Genomic DNA, 20,679 nt, shown 5'->3' on the forward strand with positions numbered 1-20,679 from the left:
ACATGATAGAAACTAGAATACCTAGATGTAAGATTATTTGCAATGCCCTAACAGGGTGCCATGTGTTTTCACACTCTAATATAACATCTATTATGTACCATGGTTTCGCAATAAAGATTTCTATTTCTATTTCTATTTCTTTGGTGCAATTATTCGATGTTAGAACTGTAAGCCACCATTTTGAAAATTGTAGGTACCTTTACTGTTTTGACAAAAAAATCTGATTTATAAGTTTTGTTTTTTCCACGCAAGTGTGTTGAAAAACGTCGTATGAAATGCGTGTGCATTGGTCATTACCCACATCGGCTTTCTTATTGCGCGCTCGCTTACAGCTCGCGCGCACAATATCGCTCGTGTGTAATGACCAACTTAGCACACTTGTATCATAATGTACTATTAAACCACATATATATGTGAATAATAAAGGAAATTTTTATCAGTAATTTTTTTGTGCCGGAACTTATAACTGACAGTGCATTGTTTACCGATTACCTATACTTTTTTATGTATTTTGCTATTTTTAATGTAGTTAACAGGTGCGTTGTGTTGACAAGTGGTGTACAAAACTTCTGCCGGATAAGGGTTAAAGTTATATTCGCGCATTTTGTGGCCTCACTCAAGACCCATCTGCCGTTGCTGCACCCCCATTATCTGCCTCCATAAACCGCGTACAATTCCAAGCTTCTGAAATGATCACCATTTTAAACTGGCCTCTCTTGCCCCGTCCAACTTAAGAATCCTCATATTCTCTATGGTATACGGGAAATGATTGGCGGATCAATATAAAATGGTCGCTCGTTTTATAGTACGGAACTTCATCAAAGAACTATAAATAATAGTTGATTGTTAGATGCTTAGTGTTTTAATACTGGTTATAACTAAAGTTTCTTCCTCGTTGTATACGTTAAAGAGTGTAAGTGCTCAATTAGTTACTTAATTGGGTGATATAGGTGAAAGATTATTTATTATTGTTACACAGTACACACAATGATAAATATGTGAATGTTATTAAAATTCACGAAAAAAATAACGTTTTTATCAAATTATTTATTTTGCAGTTGCTATTACTTGAACTTACTAGTACGAAAAAAACATTATTTTTAAAAATTTGGTGCCGATACTTATATTTTATTAATAAATAAACGTATATTAATAGTATGTTAATATTAATAGTATTTCAGATGTAAAAGAGAAAATAATCAAACACTTTTTATTTTATCTTTATTATTATCTAACAATCATAATGTCATAAATCATAACTATGACCTAATATAATAGATATTCTAGGTGCAAAAAATATAGGATATTTAATATTCTTAATGGTTAGATTATAACTAGTTAGTATATTTTTAATATTTTCTTTTAAATATTTGCTTTTGAATATAAATAACCAAGACGGCCACTTTAAGAATTGGTATTGTAATTGCTGTTCAAAATAATGAAGGTATAAGCTTCATTAAGAAACTTGCTATATCAGCACACAACAGATATTCTTCGTCACTAATTGCGTAAGGCCTTTTATGTTAAAAACAGATAAGTTTCATACTTAGAAGACATTTTCCGCTTGCGTAAGATCTAAAAGCAAGAAGGGACTTCGAGCTCGACTCCTAACAAGATAAAACAAAATACAATCGCACACGGCACCGTGCACGCTCTAATTGTATATCTCTTGTTAAAGTCTGCAAAGAGACTTTACAGATATGTTTCCTGGAAACGGCTTGCAGTTAAGAAGTTTGAAGCTTTGCTATACTCAAATAAGGAATCCGTCATAAATGATTTGAGTAAATCGTATTGTTGTATTGCAAATTGCACTGGAAGAAATGATGGCGATTACATCATTTCTTCGAGTTCTGCCTTTCAGGCTGTAAATTTTATTTTATTTCAAATGGGTCCATAGTGCACCGCTTAAATTTGGTTATTGACAGTTAACATTAGACTGATAGATTATCTTGCATCGCAGTGAACTTGTGCTAAGGGGGATAGGGTGCAAAGTTAAATAATTTAAAGCTTGAGAATTGTCAATTGATTTAATTACAGTAACACTTCCTGTTTGCCATATTATGCGTTCGTGTTGTCCACTACACCAGCTGGTAGCTAGTCTCAAGTCTGTGATTTATGTTAGAAATCTGGACTAGAAAATACACTGGTAACCTATTTCTTAAACTATCTCGAATTGCAACTTGCACCAAAATAGGACGTTTTCTACATCCCTTCAATGAAAACTTTAATATTGGTTTAGTTGACGACAGCTTGAAATAATCGTATTTTGAAACATGATTAACTTTTAACAATATTCCTCCTTGAGTAAGTCAGCGGCCTTTTCAGCGATCATTATTGTAGGGGCATTTAAATTTCCTCTAATAATCTGCGGCATAATTGAACAATCTACCACCCTTAACTTATTAACGCCATACACTCTTAACCTTGCGTCAACAACAGCCTCGGTATCCGAGCTAGGGCCCATTTTACAAGTGCCAGCCGGGTGAAATATAGTAGTCGTATAGTGTGTCAATAAACAAGAGAAATATTCATTAGTACCCCAATTAAAACTTTCACATCCAGATATAGGTACCTTTACAAAATAAGCACCATTTTCTATAAACGCTGGGGTATCTTCTAAAGTAGTAGCGTATTTTATTCCAGATATTAAAACTTCTAAGTCTTCTCGTTCAGTAAAGAATCTAGGATATATTAGCGGAGGACCATAAACAGGGTCAGTGTGGTTAAGCATTATGTACCCTCTACTTTTAGGAACCAATAACAAAGGTTTCACTGATAAGCCAGTATAATACCCCAAGGGAAATATATTACTTGCTATGGATGACGGAGGATCAGCATATAATTCTTCGATATTCCTCCCATCAAAGTGAAACTGAATATCAGGCAAATCTTGTTTCGATAAATTTGTATTAATAAAGGCGACTGCGTTTAGAGTACTTGTAGAAGCCAAAGAACCATTCTTGTGAGGTGGTTGTTTATAATATTCATAAATGTTATTTAGCAATTGCGGGCCATCAACCGCAGTTTTGTTAGTAAGAGCAATAAGCAACGCGTTAGTTGTGACATGATCTTGTAGGTTGTGGCCAACTGAAAGATTAGATAAAACTGTTATATTCTGTTTCGTTAAATGCTCTGTGGGTCCTACACCAGATAGCATCAGTAACTTTGGAGAATTTATCGCACCAGCACTTGATATAACTTCTTTAGAAGCATATGCGGTTAACAACGCTCCATCTTTGATGTACTCTACTCCAACAGCAGCTTTAGTAATCGGGTTTATAATAATTTTAGTTACATATGCTTTCGTTATTATTTTTAAATTAGATCTAATATGACGTATTGGCCTGATATAGGCTGCATTTACGGACAGTCTTTTTCCATGCAGTGAAGTCGACTGAGCTATATCTGTTCCAAGTTGGTTTTCTCCATTGAAATCTGTTACCGGTAGACCTCTATCTCTGAATGCTTGGACTAACATTAAGACATTATTGTCTATATATGGAAACCTTTCCACATTCAGGGGTCCGCCTTCAGAATGATACTTTTTGTCGTATACTTCAAGATTTCTATTGTTCTCTGCTTTCTTGAAGTACGGCAGCACCTGAGGTAAATAAATATTAGTTTATAAAATGTACCTAAGTTAAAAAAGATCAAAGACTTAAATCCAAGATTCACTGGATTTCTTTCATCAACTTTTATCAATGAAAACCAAAAGAAATGCAAGATATAACTATTTATATCAGTACAGTCAAGTACGTCTCTATAATTAAAACAAGGTGATAAGTTGGTAGTGCTTAGTATTTTTAATAGTAAGTTTGTCTCCTTTTTTTTCCTATAACCATCATATTATGCACATTAAGTAAACTCATTTTTTTTAATAAAGTTAATGTTGAGTGAATATATTCATTTTCCATGCCTACATGGCCAATTCAATGTCACCTACTTATTTAATGAAGATAAAAAACTTCATATCTTTATTTACTATAACAATATACAGAATGGATATATACAGATGATTACTATAACTAGCTTATATGTATCTAAAATAGGCCCTTGAGGCATTGTACCAAGGATGCTGGCGGCATTTCCTCGTTGTATCGCAATACTGATACGTTGTGCGAGGAAGCCGCCAGCTCTTCGGTCGCCAATTACGTCAACCAGACGTTTCGCGATTTCTCCAAAAAACTTGTGCGCGCCGGGACCCCATGGACCTAGAGTTTCAACGCCAAATGGTACAAAATGGTACTCTCTACCGAGGCTCTTATATTTATTATGTTTTAAAATTTCGGCGTTTTCCGCCGCTGCGCCCGCTTTTACATTAGTCCGTTCGAGGTGGGACGGTGCCAGTGTATCTATGCAGGTAGCATCCCACACTAACATGCGTCCCAAGCTCCAAGGAACCAAGGACACCCCATCAGGCCTCTTGCCATCATCCCTGATAATGCCAGTCGGCTCAAGAAAAGCAGACACATTGATGATGGCAAGAGATCGGCGAATTATGTCATTAAGCGACGGATGTCTTGAAAAACGACCTGCACTTTTTTGACAAGATAATCCATGGTGTCCCAGTTGGTCCACGTCAGTGCCACAAGAGCATATATGTGCCGTGCATCCCGAAACCCCGAGACGCAAACCAGTCGCCAGTCTTAGGGAGGTCGGATCCAAGAAAGTACCAGTATTAGGTGAAGGATGGGCATGTAGCCAGTAGCCGGCTTCCCGGGCTCCGACCGCCAAAAGCCTCGCGTGATCTGGACCTGTACAGTTGTTTAGAAGATTAAATAAAATACCTCTCGATAGCTCCAGCCGGAGTTGCCAGCCGCGGCCCATCCGTCGTAGTCAGCTTTGTTGCCTCTCATGTACACCATGTAGTTTACCGCACTAGAGCCTCCCATGGATTTCCCTCTGAAATTTTTAAAGTATTTAAAAAAAATGAAAGTTTAAAAGTGCACTTACTAAACAATCTAATACAAAAAAACTTCATATCCAAATCATATCTAGCGTAAGCGGTAAAAATATAATCAGTTAGCAACTTACTAAAGAAAAGTACAAAACGGAGCAACCAAAGTCCGTGAAGTCATCAAAATCAAATTATGCTATTATTGTGATAGCCAAACAGCATTATTTAGAATTTTGGTTGATTAACTAATAATTTTCTTTTGTTATTATTTTCTCTTGAAGTAAGTACATACTGGAACATGTGAATGTGATCAAGCGAATAGAACTTATTGTTTATACATTTACGAAGTAAGACATTATAAAAAAAAAATAGTTTAAAAACATTGCGTAAAATATCATTTTAAGGCCAATTTATTGCTACGTTGATTCGAGATTGTAACTTAAACATTGTCACAATTGTAAATACGTTTTTCTGATACAGTTCTTGTTTGAAGCTATTCGACTCCAGCCAAATATGGAATTAATTGAATTTTTATGTTATTCGTTCTTGAATAACGAATTAATACAGTTCTTTTGAGAATAAAATGCTGTTTTTAAATTGCTTATCAAACATTTATTGACAATAAAATAACCTATTCGCCTCAACCTACTATTTTGTACAAAAATATTTGATTTTCTTACAGTTCTCAAGTAAGTACGATGGGTTCAGTCTTTTTAGGTAAGGTAAGATTTATCTACATAAATGTGCATTTATAGCATAAAAAATACATGATTGAATACTACCTATTAAATAATGTAGATAATAAATAAGAGTAGATATTCGTACCTAGTCCAATGGCATATGTGTCCCTTCATCCCCCGACATGAAAGCTCATCTGGTTGCGTGTTGTAGCCCCAGTCGATACTGGAAGATGTTAGAACCGGTGAAAGCGCTGGAACGCTAGTCACGTTCGGTTCTTCGGGGCCCGCTTCTAGAAGAAGGATCTAGGAACAAATAAATAAAAATTGGGAGACAAAACCATACAGATCAACCTTAATAAAGCATGTGCAGAAATAGGCATATTATCTTCATCTACTGGTATAAATGAACTTAGGAACATGCGCTTATTTTCCGGGTATTGAACCCAGGAAAACTACCTTTGTAGACAAGGTCATTACTATTTAAACTTGGTCGTGCCTATAGACGAATTTAGTACTTACTTATTTGTAATGTAGACCATGCAGTATCAATAATAATGATATTACTCTTAAGTGATTACATTTATTAGCGGTGATATGATTGGAATAACTGCAATAAATGTCATTCATCCATCAGTATTAGTATTTTTTAAATAAGTATTATGTAATGTAGACCATGCAGTATCAATAATAATGATATTACTCTTAAGTGATTACATTTATTAGCGGTGATATGATTGGAATAACTGCAATAAATGTCATTCATCCATCAGTATTAGTGTTTTTTAAATAAGTATTATGAATACTCTTTCTTAAATCAATCTAGTCTTACGATGTATATGACTTTTAAATCTAATCTTATAATGAAAATTAAGGTGAAACTAGGCCTCAAAATACTTCAAATATAATGATATTGGATTATTTACCTTCCAATTTTTTATTTCGGACAAGCGGTTAGCAAGTACGCACCCTGCCGATCCAGCACCAACTATGATGAAGTCATATTCTCCTGGTGGTGATGGGGGGTCTTCTGGTACTACAACCAGTTGAGGTCTTTTTTTCCTAATTTTCTTTTTTCTTTTCCCAACCGCCACTTTCACGTGTACCGCATGCGGAACGCAAGTTTTGGCTTTAATGTTTTGCAAGATAGGGTTTAAAGGAGGTGGTAATATTATTGCGTTCAAATTCAACGACTTTGAATCTAATGGCTCTTCCGTAGATTCTGAAGAACTGGTTCCAATGTCGGACAGTGCCATATCAGCATACGGGTTCCTTCCAGAGTACGGTTTATCATCTACTGAATGGCCGTACAGCTGTGCAAGAAGTGTTAAATAAAGAAATCCTGTTTCTGAACACTGGGTCAACGGTGCAGTTGCTCTAGCGCAAATTTGGCTGATGTCGTGTGGTATCCACTGAGAGGCCATCGTCACATTTAATGAAACACTAAGTCCTATTTACACATAATCGGCATATTTGACGACTCGCACGACCGTGCAATTGAGGATTCATACAAAAACAAGTGTCATTGTTCCTTTCGGTTTTTATGGCAGTAGATATTTTGTATTATCTTCACGCTTCGGTAGCGTCTTTATAATGGTCATGATAAAAACTACTGTTACGGTATATACTCGTATGATAAAAAAAGAAATTAGCTACATTTTATTATTCCTGAATTATGTACAGTAAACAAAAGTAGCTTAGGTTAGCTTATCATACATATTTTTATGCAAGAGTGCTAAGCTTAATATTGCTGACTGTATCTATATCATGATGAGTAGTCAAGTTTATAAAGCAGTTATTTTTTAAACTACGTTAAATGTCGAATTGATTGCTTTACAATAAAAATATATATTTATTTGATACCAATGTTCTAATTACTTGTACATATTATAAAAGTCATTCTTACTGTGTGATACTTAATAAAAAAGGAATGTGATGCTTTATTGTAATGATTTAAATACCAAACATTAATATAAGTAGAGTCAGCTGCAGAGATAGTTGCAGCTGCAAACAAAGTTTATCCAGGGGGGTCAGCTATCTCTGGAGCAGAAGCTGACTGTATTTCCTCCTCATTTTGCCGCATTAAGTAAGTATCTGTGCGTTGGTAATTGCCGTCATGTAATTGGAGTAGTATTAATTTGTAAATAAATCTACTACTGCAGGTATAAGACATTTTTGTGTCTAATTGTTTATTTTTTATTATCGGACGTTATCTGTTCATACGCCTGATTTGTTACCAGTATACATATTTGTTTCTTTAATTTAATGAAAGTACCTATCGCACAACTCAAAACAACTTTTCACAGAATGTCCATATCCCAAACATATGAGCTTAAATACCAATCATATATTATAACCACTCACGTGCTTGATATTTTTCAGTGACTTCTATTATTATAATAAAATAAGGATAATATAAATTAATTTTTAAATAATTTACATATGTAGGTATCATACATTAGCTGTGTAACAGTAGATGTACTTTATAATTATTTTCACAAATACCTATCCAATATTTTTAATGTATAATTCCAATACAATAAAACGCTAGTCATTATAAATCTTATGTAATTCTCAATTTGTACATAGTTATTCTATTGTATAATTCTTATAATTTAAATAAGTTAAAATGAAAAATGATCTTCCTTAATCATATCAGAGGCTTTTTCCGCAATCATTACTGTAGGTGCATTTAAATTTCCTCTAATAATCTGAGGCATAATTGAAGAATCTATGACCCTTAACCTCTTTATACCATACACTCTCAGTCTATTGTCAACTACAGCCTCGGTATCCCAACTGGGACCCATTTTACAAGTACCGGCAGGGTGATATATGGTAGATGTATAGTGTGTTAACAAACAAGTAAAATACTCATTAGATCCCCACAGGAAACCTTCACATCCAGGAACGGGAATCCTTACAAAAGAAGCGCCGCTTTGTTTAAACGCAGGAGTCTCTTCCAACGATACAGCAAACCTCATACTAGATACTAACGTATCTATGTCAAGCCGGTGGGTAAAGAATCTGGGATATATAAGTGGTGAACCGAAAAGAGGATCAGTATAGTTAAGGGTTATGTATCCTTTACTTTTTGGTACCAAAAGTAAGGGCCTCACTGCTAATCCATTATAAAATGCCAAAGGAAAGATGTTACTTGCTAAGGATGATGGCGGATCGGCATAAAATTCTTCCACAACTCTACCATCAAAATGAAATTGAATGTCAGGCAAGCCTTGTTCAGAAAATTCTGTTTTTATAAATGCCACGGCATTTAACGTACTGCTAGATGCCAAAGGCCCGTGTTTATGTAAATGTTGTCTAGAGTAATCATAAAGCTCATTCAGTAATTGTTGACCATCCACTAGAGTTGACGTTTTGTTTGAAAGAGAAATAATTAACGCATCGGTCGTAACGTGATCTTGTAGATTATAACCTACTCTCAGATTAGATAATACTGGTATACCATGATGTGATAACTGCTCTTTAGGCCCTACGCCTGAAAGCATCAGTAACTTTGGGGAATTGACTGGACCTGAACTTACAATAACCTCTTTACCGGCATATACAGTGAATACTGCGTGATGTTTGATATACTCTACTCCGATAGCTGTTTTGGTTACAGGGTTAATAATAATTTTAGTGACATACGCCTGATTTTCTATTTTTAAATTTGGTCTAATGTGTCGTATAGGTCTGATGTAAGCGGCATTCACGGAAAATCTTCTACCGTGGAGTGACGTTGACTGAGCTACATCCGTTCCTAATTGGTGTTCTCCGTTAAAATCAGTGATCGGCAGACCTCTTTCTCTGAATGCCTCCACTAACATTAAAACATTGTTATCTATATATGGAAATCGTTCTACATTAAGCGGACCGCCGACAGAATGATAGTGTGTGTTGTGTGACTCGATATCCTGGTTGTTCTCCGCTTTCTTGAAATAAGGTAGCACCTGAAATTAAATTAAGTAAGTTTCAGTATGTCAGAGTTGTAGTTTAATTTAGTTTTTCTTCTTGCATGCATGCGACAGAAATTATTAAAATCTTAACTAACCTCTCGATAGCTCCAGCCCGGGTTGCCAGCGGTGGCCCATCCATCATAGTCTGCTTTGTTGCCTCTCATGTACACCATGTAGTTTATCGCACTCGAGCCACCCATAGTTTTTCCCCTAGAAACATGAAATAATAATCAAAAACTGGTCAGAATATTAATTGTAACTGATTGGAATTGCTCTAATGAGAATAATTTAAACAAAAAAAGTGAGTGTTACAAGACATTTCAGAAATGCGACATTCTTTTTTAGAGCAATGTCCAAATTAGTCAATGCAATATTAATCTAACTACTATGTTTTAAAGTTAGTCACTAACTACTATGAATTAATAAATTATACAGTAAACTTATAGAAATATTTCAGTCCACAGATCGATCAATACATATTTGCCTTCTAGCAGCCGACAGGATTGAACTGAATTGAAGTAGCTCACTATTTTTACCTGACTGCGTCAGAAGGAGGGTAATGGTTTTCAAACGTATGTATGTATGTATGGCCATTTCTTTGGCACGCTCTGCAGCTCAAACGGCTGGACGGTTTTTGACATATTGGGTGTGGTTGAAGTTACTATTATAAGTATTAGAACAAATTAAACTATTTTCAGAAAATATTCTAGCCTGGGGCACTGGAGGCCTTGGTCACTTTTTCTTAGTATATGATATTTATTTCAGTTTATGTCGTTGAATTTGTCAGAATTATGATGGTGGTAGTAACATAGGCTATATAAATTTGGAAAAAGGCGCTCGCATATGAAAAAAAGGGTTTTTCAAATGAAAACCTGTGAAAAGACTATATCAAATATATGTGTACCAATCGGATTTTTTTCTAATTAAGTTACTTGTTGTTCATGAAAGCTACTTGCTTTTGGAATACTTCTGAAAATGTTAGAATTTTTGGTTTGACGATGTGGCCACCATTACCAATAAAACTATATGTGACAAAGATCAATAGTTGGGGAATCAGTAGAACAACAAAATAAATACATGTTAACGGCACCAATCATGGGACATTTACGAGAAAAAATGGAGTATGTGTGATATCTCGCCGACATGTGTAAAATTTTTACCACTTTATGCTTTAAAAGTTGAAGGTCCAATTCGTCTTCTATGTTTTCTATTTATTTAATGGAATCTACTGCAATTGGTTTCAATATTATTAAACAATTAAAACAATGGTTTTTTGATCCAGTCATGGGATGTATGGCGTCATTAGTTTTCAAACTAACAAAATATCAATGAAAAATTAAACTTAAGCAGCTCTGGATCTTGTTTATGGTTCAATGTTTTCAGCGTTTAAAAACTGTTGCTAACTAAATTCTTGTTTTACAGGATTTGTCCTTACCATCCCATTACTGGTGCCTGTTACATTATAGAGGTGTTTACTATACTGATTTGTACAGAAATTTATTGGTTTTTAGAAAACATAATTCCCCTAATGAGGGCGCCACTAGAATAGATACTCGTAGGTCAGAGCAGTCTTAAAAGTGGAACAGTTTCAAACCAAAACGGCTTCCTAGGATTATCACTTAAATAAAAAAGTAACTTTTATAAGCGATCTCTGAAGGAGTGCTCAATTTTATAACTCCTCCCTGGCTTAGTTGGTTGTGACCCTGACTATGAAGCAGGAGATCCCGGTTTCGATTTCTGTGAAGGGCATTTATTTGTGTGTTTATCACAAATATTTATTTCTGAGTTATGGATATTATATGTATATACGTATTTATATATTATATATATATATATCGTCGTCTAATACCTACAACACAAGCCTTATTGAGATAACTCTGTGATTAAGTAAGTCGATCTGTGTACACTTGTCCTACAATATTTATTTATATTTAAATATTATTTATAAGTTTTCATTATTCGTAAATAAATTATTCTCTTTGTAAGGTTGTTAACTCTAAATTTTCGTTATAGACATTTGAGAAGCATGTTTAAGCAGACGCATCTTAAAATATCTTAATCTAATAATTTAGTTTGGCTTTTAACTACGCTATGTTTGCACTGATTTGGCACTCTTTAGTAGTAACCCTAGATGCGCTATCAAAATATGTCAGTTAAAACTATGCGGGGGACTTAGCGTGGACAGATTCTAGCTTGTTTCTCCAACCGAGAAAACATAGAAATGTTTTAATTAATATCATAAAAATAATAAAAATAAAGCATAACATTTTCAAAATATGTGTTACAGTTATTAGTTAAATTAAATGAATTAAATGTAAGCATTTACTAAAGTAAGCTGCATGAATAATATAGGTATTGTGTGTGTATGTGTGTGCGTGTGTGAATGTATATATAGGAATTTCATCTACTATGTAACAAAATAATTTTATCTAGTGTCTTACTAATGGTGCAAACGAGGTAAAAATTCTTTTACTTTATATTTTTATTGGTACTTACAGTTGATTCACTAGTTTAAATTATATAAGAAAGAAAACCTAACTTAATAAGAAAAAAATAGAAGACGGCATTATGTAAATACGTACTAATTTTTATTTGTAAGTAAAGTAATTATAAATGGCGAATTGTAGTAATGTTCTAAGCGTGACCTCTCCAATCGTCTTTAATCATTTCCGCAGCTTTTTCTCCAATCATAATTACAGGAGCATTTGTATTTCCACGAACTATATTTGGCATTATTGATGCGTCAACCACTCTTAAATGTTTTACTCCATACACTCTTAGTCTCGGATCAACTACTGCATATTCGTCGTATTTTGGCCCCATCTTGCATGTTCCCGAAGGGTGATAAATAGTTCCAGTATATCTCGTAAATAAGCATGCAAAATAATCATCAGTCCCCCAAATGAACTCATTGCACGCTAACACTGGTTTTCTTATGAATTTAGTACCAGATTGTCTGAACGGTGCAGTTTTCTCCAATTGTACGACAAACCTTAATGCTGCTACTAATGTTTTTAAATCCTCTTCTTCAGTGAAGAATCTTGGATAAATTAACGGTTGACCGAATACTGGATTTGTTCTGTTCAATGTTAGGTAACCTCTACTTTTGGGTGAAAGAAGTATTGGTCTAACGTTGATACTATCATAGAAAGCGAGAGGTAAAGTATTCGTTTCTAGGTAAGTAGTCGGGTCTGAATAAAATTCTTCTTTATTTCTACCGTCAAAGTGGAACTGTATATCGGGGACTGTTTTATCTCCTGTTGTATACTTAGTTTGAATAAAAGCAGTTCCATGTAGAGGTCCAGTAGCTGCTAAAGGTCCATTATTGTTGTATGAACTGTTATAATTATTTATTTCTTTTACTAATTTCATGCCGCTCACCAGCGTTGAGGTTGCACTTGTCAACTCCATCAACATAGCATTAGTAGTCACGTGGTCTTGTAAGTTGTATCCTACTTTTAAGTCTTTGATAACTGGTATTTTCAGAAATTTTAATTCTTCAAGTGGTCCGATCCCCGAAAGCATTAAAATTTTAGGAGAATTCAATGCGCCTGCGCTCAGTATGATCTCCTTTGTAGCATAAGCTGTTTTCCATGTATTATTCTCAATGTAATTCACGCCGTAAGCAATTTTTCTTGCAGGTTCAATGAGAACTCGAGTAACTTGAGCATTAGTTTTAACTGTCAGGTTCCGTCGATAATTTCTTATTGGCCTTATAAAAGCTTCATTTGTTGATACTCTTTTCCCATTTCGAGATGTTGTCTGAGTTATCATTGTTCCTATTTGTTCTTGACCATTAAAATCAACCAAAGGCAGTCCAGTTTCGTGAAACGCTTTTACAAGCATCACAACATTTGGGTCCACAAACGTAAATCGTTCAACGTTCATAGGTCCATCTACACCATGATATGTCATGTCTTTGGCTTCTATATCTTGATTGCTTTCAGATTTTTTGAAGAATGGAAGGACCTGGAAAAGTTTTGTGACATTTTCATTAACTAAGTAACTCCTAAGACGCATATTTAATGTTTTAAAATGATTGATAGAAATGATGCGAGACCTACTTCTTTGTAGCTCCAGCCAACATTTCCTAAAGCTGCCCAATCATCGTAGTCCTTTCTGTTGCCTCTCATGTATACTAAATAGTTAATTGCGCTCGAACCACCCATCACTCTACCACTGTAAACCAAAAATTATTAGGGACCGCAGAAACTGAGATTGTTCGAACTATCTACATAACTCACTTTAACTCAATCTGAAATAAATTGAATACTTAGTATTCATAAAATCAGGTAGGTAGTGATTTGTTCAATTAGTGTTGTGTGAGGTTGTGTTCCTACATCTCGACACTAATATGATTAAAAATCAGTAACGAGCATTATCGATATCTTTAATAAAATAATAACAAGAGTTAAACCGAACTAGTGTAAAGAACACACAATATATATCATTTCGTACATGTTTTAGTTCAATAAAAGGTAAAGCATTACTCAGATTTTAACATTTGTTATTATTTTGAAATGTTATTATACGATCGCTCATGTGCGACAATTGCACTGGTAGTCATGCCATAAGAGGTATCTTGCTCGCACTCATTGATGCACTTGAGGTGCGCTGTCAAGGTAGTAAGTATCATAATCATATCAAAACTTTAACAAGTTTTAAAATCTGAATACCAGTCCAGCAATATTTTTGTTTAAACATCCACTACTAATTCTATAATAATTTGAATGTATGCAAAAATGTATACATTTCGTGAACGTTAAATTTAATGAATCTGTACTTATTTAGCAGAATGAGTTGACAACTGACGTCGCGCGTCGGGGGTTTAGTGGGGTCTATTATTGACATTTTTATTTATCATATTATAAAAAAAACTGCAGGGATATTACATTAACAGGTACTCCTTTAGATAATTTTTTCACCCTGCATCATGGTTTAGTTGCAATTAATTATACACATTTTAGTAAAATAATTAAGATACACCGGTGTACTTTTTCATCTTCACCAGTTTATGACAATCCCACTATCTTAAAACCCCACCTATGATCCTAGCGGTACGAACTGCTAGCTAGCAACTGCCAGTAACGGTATTCTGGTTGTAATAACAGCTTATGAATTAGATCTGGATAATGATCTGTCAGTATCAAAAGTGACATTTCTGGTTGAAGAATAATATCCGTGGCAAATCCAGATCAAATTTAAAATCTTTTATTGCAATCAGAATACGCTTCATGGTTTGCTCACAAATGTTTCCATTCCCACGTTGTTGCGTTCTGAGAAACACATTGGCACAAGACAGGATCAACCCATGACCTAGTATTGGAAATTCGCACGCCTGCGTTGACTTTCCGTTTCCGAAAGTCAGGTACGCGGCTTGTTACTATTTGACATTTACTTCCAGCCACACCTAAGGACTTATCGCAAACTAATTCGTTCGTCGATTTGCTTCTCTTTCGTTCTTCTATGCAAGAACAGACAGATAACAAAATTTAGATTTTTGATTTTCACGGTAGTGTCTTATAGATAACATATAGGATAACGTACGAACCTAGTCCAAGCACAAGTGCGACCTCTTTGAGCCAGGCAAGTCAACTCTTCGGGTTGTGTTCGGTAGCCCCAGTCAATACTCGACGCAGCTAAAACCGGGGCCAGCGCAGGCACGCTAGTTACCTCTGGTTCCTCGGGACCCGCTTCTAGAAGGAGTATCTGGAAAGATAATTTGTGCTTTTTACATTTTGGTTGAATTTTATGTATCATTGCTCTGTGGAAAAAAGGCACTATCGACCGCAACGAATTTATGAACATTTAGAAATATCGTAATCCGCTGTATGTAAGTTAATAATTTATGTAGTGGGATTTGTATAAGAACGATAAACGTATCCTAAATATTTTGTAATAAAGAATACATTGTATATCTTGTATATTATCTACTGGTGTAAACGTATAGGTACTATTTATTAAGAAAACAGTAAAATAAATAAATATGTCGAAGTCTACTCAAAGGTTCCATTTTGTCGCTTACCATAAGGACGCGATTTGATTGTATCTTTATACGAATAACCTGTCAAAGCGTCCTTATGGCAAGCGACAAAGTGGGACTTTGCTTACGGTGTAAACGTATAGGTACTATTTATTAAGAAAACAGTAAAATAAATAAATATGTCGAAGTCTACTCAAAGGTTCCATTTTGTCGCTTACCATAAGGACGAAATTTGATTGTATCTTTATACGAATAACCTGTCAAAGCGTCCTTATAGCAAGCGACAAAGTGGGACTTTGCTTAGAAACGACACAAATAATACACTTTTATAATACAAACCCGACATGATATAATACTTAGGTGTAAGGCACGTAAGTAGGTACCTTACCTACGAATGTTTAATATAGATTGTCGCACTTATCGAGCAGTACACGAACACGACTTACACGACACGTATCCTATATATCCACGCGTTCATCACTTCTTTCATCAACCGTTACCAATTATGTCTTGTTTGTTTTGTTAGTAAGAGTATTAATAAGTACATGATATGTAATAGTTGCCAATAAACGTCGCCATTAGAGCGTCTCTGCAATTTCATTAACAATGAACCAATTAGAATTTCAAACACTACTTCCAAATACCGGTCTCAGTTAAACGACGAACTACACAGCCCTAGTTGCGATAGACGCTATTGAACACACACTAGCGAACGTAGCCATTTTGCATTTATTGCGATACAAGTTTCAAGCGAGTTGCTTAAACTAGTTTTAACGTTAGCTCCAGAATTGTGCAGCAATTTGTGATTATTAAGACTATTATCTCTTCATACATATCATGTCCTTTTTATTTTATTACTTTCTCGACGTCATCCTAAAAAATACCAAGATATGCATGGTTGGCGCGCATATTTTGAAAAACATAATTGATACTTGGTACGAACGCGGATTCGAGCAAATCATCTCCGAATACGAAATTGTAAATGTAATATTGTATTCGGTTACCGCGATAATTACTCATGAAATAAAACCATGGAAAAGGATTATATTGCGTATAATGCATTTAAAATTTATCCCGGCGTTTTGTACTCTTCAAGCGTTCGTCGACCGTCGACCAACAAATATAGTCAGTTTTCATAGTTTTATTTATTTCGTGTGTAAACCATATTATTCTCATTTAGCACGGAACGCGTTTGGTGCTTTAGAGTATCTATGAAAAAATGTGATAAGATAAATCCATAAAAGTAGTAACCGTAAAATTTCATAGCCAAATCTCCCATTTCATAGCTTAATACATCTTGTAAGCAAATACCGATGCTAGCGCACAACAGGGGTTTGCGGAGCTTGTGTGTCAAGTTCCAAATTGCTCTAGCTTTGCAAGTTAAATTGCAGCATATCCAATATATTGGTTGCTTCTTTACTTTTTAACTAATATTGGAGCAGTTAGTTTCAAACGCCGGAGCAACTCAATTTTCCAACGCCAATTTGCGAGACAAACTTGTATCAGCGTTTGAGTTAGTCTGCTGTTCTCATCTACGTTATCTTTAAAGGAGTGATAATCTGAAAGACATACCCTTTATTCTAGTTGCCTTCAGAAGTATGCGAACTAAATTGACAAGTAAATATGCACAAATGATACAGTTTGGACAGTGCTGTTCCTATCGATATTTTAAAAAAAAGTTTGACTTAGGGAATATCGGGGAAATGCACCACTAGGAGCGCTACCTATTGTGCGGTCAGTTCAAGTGTAAGTATTTTTTTATGTTATTTTACAAACGTTCGTTGGTATTCCGAAAACTGTGCAATTTTACAGTAATAAAGACAAGAATATTAGATAAATATATTGTAATTAAATAACCCCTTGAGTGGCATAGGACCGGGACCCGGACTGTACGTAAGTGGCAGGGATCCGGGAGCCGGACCTGACATAACAAGCCGTCAAATGGCACCGCCTCATATTGAGCGGTATTCAGATTTTAAAATCTCAACTTCATTTGTTATGATACGATTGCTCGCGATTTTATTGGTCATTTCAATAATTATTATTTATTTTGCGAACTTGTAACTTATAGCAGTTAAAACCTATTTTGCGGTTAATAAAAATATTGATTTATTAGAAATGTTATAATTCGCCTGCAGTTCTGAGTGCCAATAGTTAGTGCCAATACGCTCAATTTATCACCGCTCTGTCCTTGTATTTGCATTAGTTGCGCAAATGCTGGGGAGTCGAGTTCTATATTAAACCAGTGTAAAGAGACCTCGATAGTCATACAAGTGAGTCTAGTCGTATAATACACTTAACCTGACTGGACCGAGACATCGACTCACTCGGGCTTTTTCAGTGATTATAATGATACCCCTGCAAGCGCGACAAACTTGCAGATTCAGTGTCCAAGTTACAACGCCTATGCTTTAAAGGACTCTATTTTACGTTTATTGTGATATTGTACCGATGCGGTACCAAAGTTAGCCAGCTGATTGCAATAGTTCTACCGCTAGCTCCGGAGTTCTAATAATTAAATTTCTAATAGTGTATTGAATAAAGGATCCAAGCACGATTCAAGCGATGAGGATACGAACATATAAACAAATCTTTGATTTGCTGAAATTATGTTCAAATGCTACACAAACATCTCGAGCGAAAATTCACAAAAAATATCGTCCTATATGCTATACATGGTTTCATGCAGATATTGCTGATGTATGGCCAATTTCGTTTTCAATGTTAAAGAAGTAGATGCAACGTGAATATTTGAGCAGATACAGTATGTGTTGTTGGCATTAAAGTTACACTTATTACCAGCCACACGCTTCGGCTGTGGAATGAGCTTCCTGCCGAGATTTTCCCGAGGGGCTACAGTATGGGGTTGAGATTTGCCACCAACGTGGTATTAAAAAAAATTACAAACCAAATTATTATCTGGAATATATATACATATTTTATAAAAAAAGTGGAAAAAATACTGCGTTGTTAAAAGTTAATTTAGTACAGGAACTCCGCTGGTAGCCGTTTAAGGAGTGTAACGCTCTTACGGTGGATGTCACTAGGGTCCCCTAGACCCATATAGTGGAAAGATTCGCTGGCTATGGATGAGGTCTTGGTGGCTCAGTTAGCAGAGGGCTGGAGTATCGACCCAGAAGCCGTGAGTTCAAGTCTCACCCAAGGCAGTATTTTTTCCACTTTTGAATTTATTCTAAGCTTAATAGCATCGTTCGCAGACGTTTATGCTTGTTAAAAAAATATAGATATTAATGTCTATGGCACTGACAAAACATCAAAACTTATTACGTGCCCATAAAGATTCCGGTGCTGAATTTCTGATAATCATCGCATGTGTGGTGCGCCTTAGCCATTAACGTTACTTGCTAATTTACTAAAAGGTGTACATGAGTAAGTACTTTATTTCCTTCAAAATAACATTTAACATAACAAATATTCATAACATTTGTAAGATCGCACCAAATCCCCCAACGCCAGGCAGCATTTCACGGGGTCAATGTCTGCGTTACAGTGTCAATGTTGCATGAAGGACGCCATTTGCATAATAGCTATACCGCATAGTCCAAACGTAATTCTAAATGGTTCTGAGACAGCCCGAGACATCGTAAACGTTGTGACTTTATCGCTATATCAAGAATTTGCCATTTTTCCCTTTTCCACGTTCTATAACTTACATATAAAAATATGTACTGTTTAGAAATGTGGCAGTAGATTGATGTCAATAAGTAGGTTTCATTAAGAAAAGTTAAATTTACCTTCTAATTGTAATTTGTTTCACAAGTATTCGTTTTTTCGTGAGTATAACTAATTAAAATTATGTATAGATAGGGGAGGCTCGGCTCTATTGTACGAGTACTAGCGGTTAAATCGTACCAACTCTAGATTTCCCACTAGATAACCTAATTTATTTTACTATGATCCAGCGGTATTACCCTCAATAATCAGATCAGACATGGCATACGGTTAAAAACGAATGAAAGAAAAAAAATGTTTTGATCTAACTTTTGGTGTGGGTTTGTAACAACCTAACTTGTGATCTAGATAAGGTAAAAATATGCAATTGGTGAGTTTTAAAACGTATACTTTTTAAAGTATTTGCATATAGATTAATAAAACTAGATGACGAAAAGTATAAATGTATCGAGATACCTAATAGATTTATATTATATTATAGAACATTATTACACAAATTGACTAAATCCCACAGTAAGCTCAATAAGGCTTGTGTTGAGGGTACTTAGACAACGATATATATAATATATAAATACTTAAATACATAGAATACATCCATGACTCAGGAACAAATATCCATGCTCATCACACGAATAAATGCCCTTACCAGGATTTGAACCCAGAACCATCAGACTCCCACTAGGCCAAACCGGTCGTCATAGAAGCTACGAAAAGTCACATTGCTATTTCCATATATTGTTTATGTTTGCATCGGCGTTTACTAAGTATTAACTATTGTCGTACCAACGATTAAACAGCCAAGAATTTTAGAATTGTATCTTTACAATTTCGTTGTCTAGTAATAAATATTTGGCAATTAAATATAAAATACCTAAGTTATAAACATGTATAATTCTTCATCGTTGCAAATTAGATTTTATCAACTTGTTTGCTACTCGCTTGATTCAGTTAATTTACTCCCAGAATGCTCATCTTCATAATTAATGTAGCCAAGGTACTAAACTTTTTTATGCACATTCAAACGCATGTGTAAAACACAAACGTCAACGCAAACGTCTCTTATTTAGCAAGTGGTTGACTGGTAGAGATTGCCTTAAGGCATTAAGTCCACCATTTGTACTGTAATGTTTTATTTATATAATAATAATACAGCCTATATACGTCCCACTGCTGGGCACAGGCCTCCTCTCATGTGCGAGAGGGCTTGAGCTATAGTCCCCACGCTAGCCCAATGCGGATTGGGGACTTCACATACTCCTTTGAATTTCTTCGCAGATGTATGAAGGTTTCCTCACGATGTTTTCCTTCATCGAAAAGTTAGTGGTAAATATCAAATGATATTTCGTACATAAGTTCCGAAAAACTCATTGGTACGAGCCTGGATTTGAACCCGCGACCTCCGGATTGAAAGTCGGACGTCGGACTCGGCCACCACCGCTTACCTTTGTTGTAATGTTTTATTTATGCCTT

The 20,679-nt window shown here is 35.2% G+C and overlaps 2 protein-coding genes across 3 annotated transcripts in view; both read right to left on the bottom strand.

Moving 5' to 3' along the window:
• Positions 1 to 1,318: 1,318 nt before the first annotated feature.
• Positions 1,319 to 6,624, bottom strand: LOC133516411 (glucose dehydrogenase [FAD, quinone]-like). Its single transcript, XM_061849333.1, has 4 exons — positions 6,501 to 6,624; positions 5,723 to 5,880; positions 4,788 to 4,902; positions 1,319 to 3,601 (listed from the first exon to the last, which is right to left on the bottom strand). Exons 2-4 carry the CDS (start codon positions 5,749 to 5,751, stop codon positions 2,285 to 2,287), a joined length of 1,461 nt encoding a protein of 486 aa, XP_061705317.1. The 5' UTR covers positions 5,752 to 5,880; positions 6,501 to 6,624; the 3' UTR covers positions 1,319 to 2,284.
• Positions 6,625 to 8,125: 1,501 nt separating this feature from the next.
• Positions 8,126 to 20,679, bottom strand: part of LOC133516414 (glucose dehydrogenase [FAD, quinone]-like) — a 28,411-nt gene continuing 15,857 nt past the window's right edge. The window contains exons 2-4 of one of the 2 annotated variants that reach the window (XM_061849340.1): positions 15,085 to 15,242; positions 9,629 to 9,743; positions 8,126 to 9,527 (exon numbers count right to left, since the gene is read on the bottom strand). In XM_061849340.1, coding sequence (XP_061705324.1) covers positions 8,199 to 9,527; positions 9,629 to 9,743; positions 15,085 to 15,242 — 1,602 coding nt within the window. In that variant the 3' untranslated portion in view covers positions 8,126 to 8,198. Of the gene's footprint in view, positions 9,528 to 9,628; positions 9,744 to 12,157; positions 13,503 to 13,597; positions 13,713 to 15,084; positions 15,243 to 20,679 lie in introns of those variants that run through there. The other variant, XM_061849339.1, reaches the window with a different exon arrangement.

Source organism: Cydia pomonella, chromosome 3 (genome assembly GCF_033807575.1).
Source record: "Cydia pomonella isolate Wapato2018A chromosome 3, ilCydPomo1, whole genome shotgun sequence".
Taxonomy (NCBI): domain Eukaryota; kingdom Metazoa; phylum Arthropoda; class Insecta; order Lepidoptera; family Tortricidae; genus Cydia; species Cydia pomonella.

Coding starts and splice junctions, on each gene's coding strand:
- LOC133516411 (XM_061849333.1), bottom strand. CDS start 5,751: ATGAAGGGACACATATGCCATTGGACTAG. Junction 4,903..5,722: donor CACATATGCCATTGGACTAG/GTACGAATATCT, acceptor TAAAAATTTCAG/AGGGAAATCCATGGGAGGCT. Junction 3,602..4,787: donor CCGGCTGGAGCTATCGAGAG/GTATTTTATTTA, acceptor TATTTACCTCAG/GTGCTGCCGTACTTCAAGAA.